At 42.8% G+C, this 2415-nt stretch overlaps 1 protein-coding gene across 2 annotated transcripts; it reads right to left on the bottom strand.

Annotated features, from left to right (window-relative positions):
* Nucleotides 1-335: 335 nt before the first annotated feature.
* Nucleotides 336-2071, bottom strand: LOC149236672 (E3 ubiquitin-protein ligase RZF1-like). Of its 2 annotated transcripts, none has more exons than XM_089372449.1 (2): nucleotides 911-2071; nucleotides 336-820 (listed from the first exon to the last, which is right to left on the bottom strand). In XM_089372449.1, exons 1-2 carry the CDS (start codon nucleotides 1677-1679, stop codon nucleotides 573-575), a joined length of 1017 nt encoding a protein of 338 aa, XP_089228575.1. In that variant the 5' UTR covers nucleotides 1680-2071; the 3' UTR covers nucleotides 336-572. The 2 variants fall into 2 exon arrangements, with proteins under 2 accessions (XP_089228575.1, XP_089228576.1); XM_089372450.1 differs by having other exon boundaries at nucleotides 336-781; nucleotides 911-2068.
* Nucleotides 2072-2415: the final 344 nt, after the last annotated feature.

The raw sequence follows: 2415 nt of genomic DNA, 5'->3' as shown, positions 1-2415 counted from the left end.
AGATAAAATGGTTCTACTCGAGCGCCCTCAGGCGACATATCTTATGACGAACCGGCTAAAATTAGGCTATGTTATGATCAAATAACAGAGACATGCTTGATGCAGAAACTCCAATGTCGTTTAGTGCAACCAGACTGCCTTTAATGGATGAAATTACATTTATTTCAAAGTAAAATGTTACTGCTTAAAGCATGAGATTGAGAAGCCAAGCCTTGCTGATTGAACCAGGGATATACAAGGAAGAAATACTTGTAAAAAAAACAGAGCAATAGAAATAGAACACATCCCTGAATCTGAGAAGGAAAAGCAATTAACAACTATGGAGAAAAATAGCGTAGACCCCAGAGAAAACGTATCCTTGAATACCAGAGATCAAACACTAGAGAACACAGTGAAGCGTTTCCAAAGTAAAATCGAGAAAAACAGCACTTTACAATGAAAACAATAAACAGAATCCGTGATTAAGCTTTGTAAAATAATTCAAATACGTTGCCCCGCATTGAAAAACCACATAGGGGCTAACTCCATGTAACCAGTATTTACAGGCAACGTGTTGGAGTGATTTTCTTGACTCAGCCGAACCTCCAAGGAGGACCATTGCCTTCCTCAAAGGGCCATCCCGGATGCCTGCGGCCAACATTATCATTTGAATTTGAAGCATTCTGACCACGATGTGAATGCTGATTCGCATTGGAAGATCGAAATGGCCACAAATAAGATAACAGACTGCGCCTACCATGGTTATCTCCGCTGCTAGAGCCTCGGCTCTGGTCTCTGCTTCCTGAATTATTATTAGCGTTAACATTAGTATTTCTTCCACCTGAAACATAATTCCTAGAATTACTGTTTTGCCCAATGGATTCAGCCCTAGCAGAAAACAAAGGGTCATCATTAGATTCTCGGATATTACCTTGGCCGCCGGATGCTGAAGGTGCGGAGGGGTATGAGGCGGCACTGCTGGGCCTGAATGAAGATCTAGCCTGTGTGCCATCAGGAACGCCGCCCGACAATCCATGGCGACAGACAGAACACGTATTGTGTTGAGCCAGCCAGGGAAGTATGCAATCTGAATGGTAAATGTGCTTGCAGGGCATCTCCCTGGCTTCGCCGCCGACCTCGAACCGGTCCTTGCAGACAGGGCAGTGCGAATTGTTAACCAGATGCCGAGAATTGATCTTAATCGTGGGCATTGCATCCACGGCTGCACTTGGGGCAGGAGGAGGGCCGCATCTATCATTCTGAGACAGCTGTTCTATGAGCTGTTCTAACCCAGAGCCCATGAAATAATCCCCAAAGTTTGCAGGCAAGGCCCTGGGTTCAATTCCTGTATCGCCACCCAAAATTAACTCCATGTGGCCCTTAGCCCCCATCGGGCCCCGTCTGAGAATCAGAAGGGGACTGTAGAACATCCGGTCATGGACGTGGTCATGGCCTTCATTGATTCCTCGGCTGTTCAGCCGGCTGAGCAAGGCGGCCATGAGGTCAGCCCCAGAAGGCCTCTCTCTGTCCTCCATTAAGAAGCCCTCAAAGGGGTTTGTTCGAGAGATCGAAACGCCATCGCTTACTTCCTCTATAAACCCTCCGCCACAGGTGGGACAAAGGGTAGGGTCTCTGGCCGATAATCTTGACATACGATTGCAAGCATGGCACCAGTAGGGAGAACTACTTCTAGAACCCATCTCGATAAACCCTGAAAATAAATTCAGAAAGGCAACCTTCAAAAACCCTTAACACAGCTGCGATTCGAACCCAAATGAAAAAAGGGTCCGACGAAGCTTAAATATATAGATAACGCTGCGGTCCGAGCAGGGTTGGGTCAAACTCGGCTAATTTCTCGCCTAGAAATGGTAGTTGCAGCTCGAAAATCGAGGCAGGCAGGGAATCATGAAATTATTGATTGAAATGGTGGGAGACTTAAAGGGAGATAAAAAGCCGAGAATTTGAAGGTCGCACAGTTCGATTCCGTGGACTGTGTTCGATTGAAGGGGCAGAGATGAGGAGGAATCTCATTCTATTCCTTGCTGCCCTTTGTTTTGGCTCGTAAGGTCACATGGAGCACCGACTGCCTTAGCCTTCGGCTCTTTATAAAGTTCGGACCTTCAAAGGAAATAATAGTATGATTCTTTTAAAATAAATTATTATAATAATAAATACCGGAGTTTATTCATTTTAATTAGATTTTTTTATCAATTTTGGGCGAAATCCAATATATATTATTAGATCTCGTTAAAAAGCTGAATGTTTAAACTGGGTCATAACAACCCTGTATTATTTAATATTATATATTAAAGTTAAGAGGGTATATAATTTTGGTGAAAATTTAAATAATGTTTTTAATCTATTAAAAATATATTTAATGTTTGATTTGTTTGGTTTTTCATTTATTTTAATTAGATTTTTTTTATAATTTTTTAC

This window comes from Pinus tabuliformis, chromosome 8, assembly GCF_031772625.1.
Source record: "Pinus tabuliformis cultivar Carrire ecotype Pingquan chromosome 8, CPIR1, whole genome shotgun sequence".
Taxonomy (NCBI): Eukaryota; Viridiplantae; Streptophyta; class Pinopsida; order Pinales; family Pinaceae; genus Pinus; species Pinus tabuliformis.
The sequence above is the reverse complement of the archived record's forward strand: the minus strand, read 5'-3'. Positions and strand labels throughout refer to the sequence as shown.

Coding starts and splice junctions, on each gene's coding strand:
- LOC149236672 (XM_089372449.1), bottom strand. CDS start 1,679: ATGGGTTCTAGAAGTAGTTCTCCCTACTGGTGCCATGCTTGCAATCGT. Junction 821..910: donor TTCAGCATCCGGCGGCCAAG/GTAATATCCGAG, acceptor ATTATGTTTCAG/GTGGAAGAAATACTAATGTT.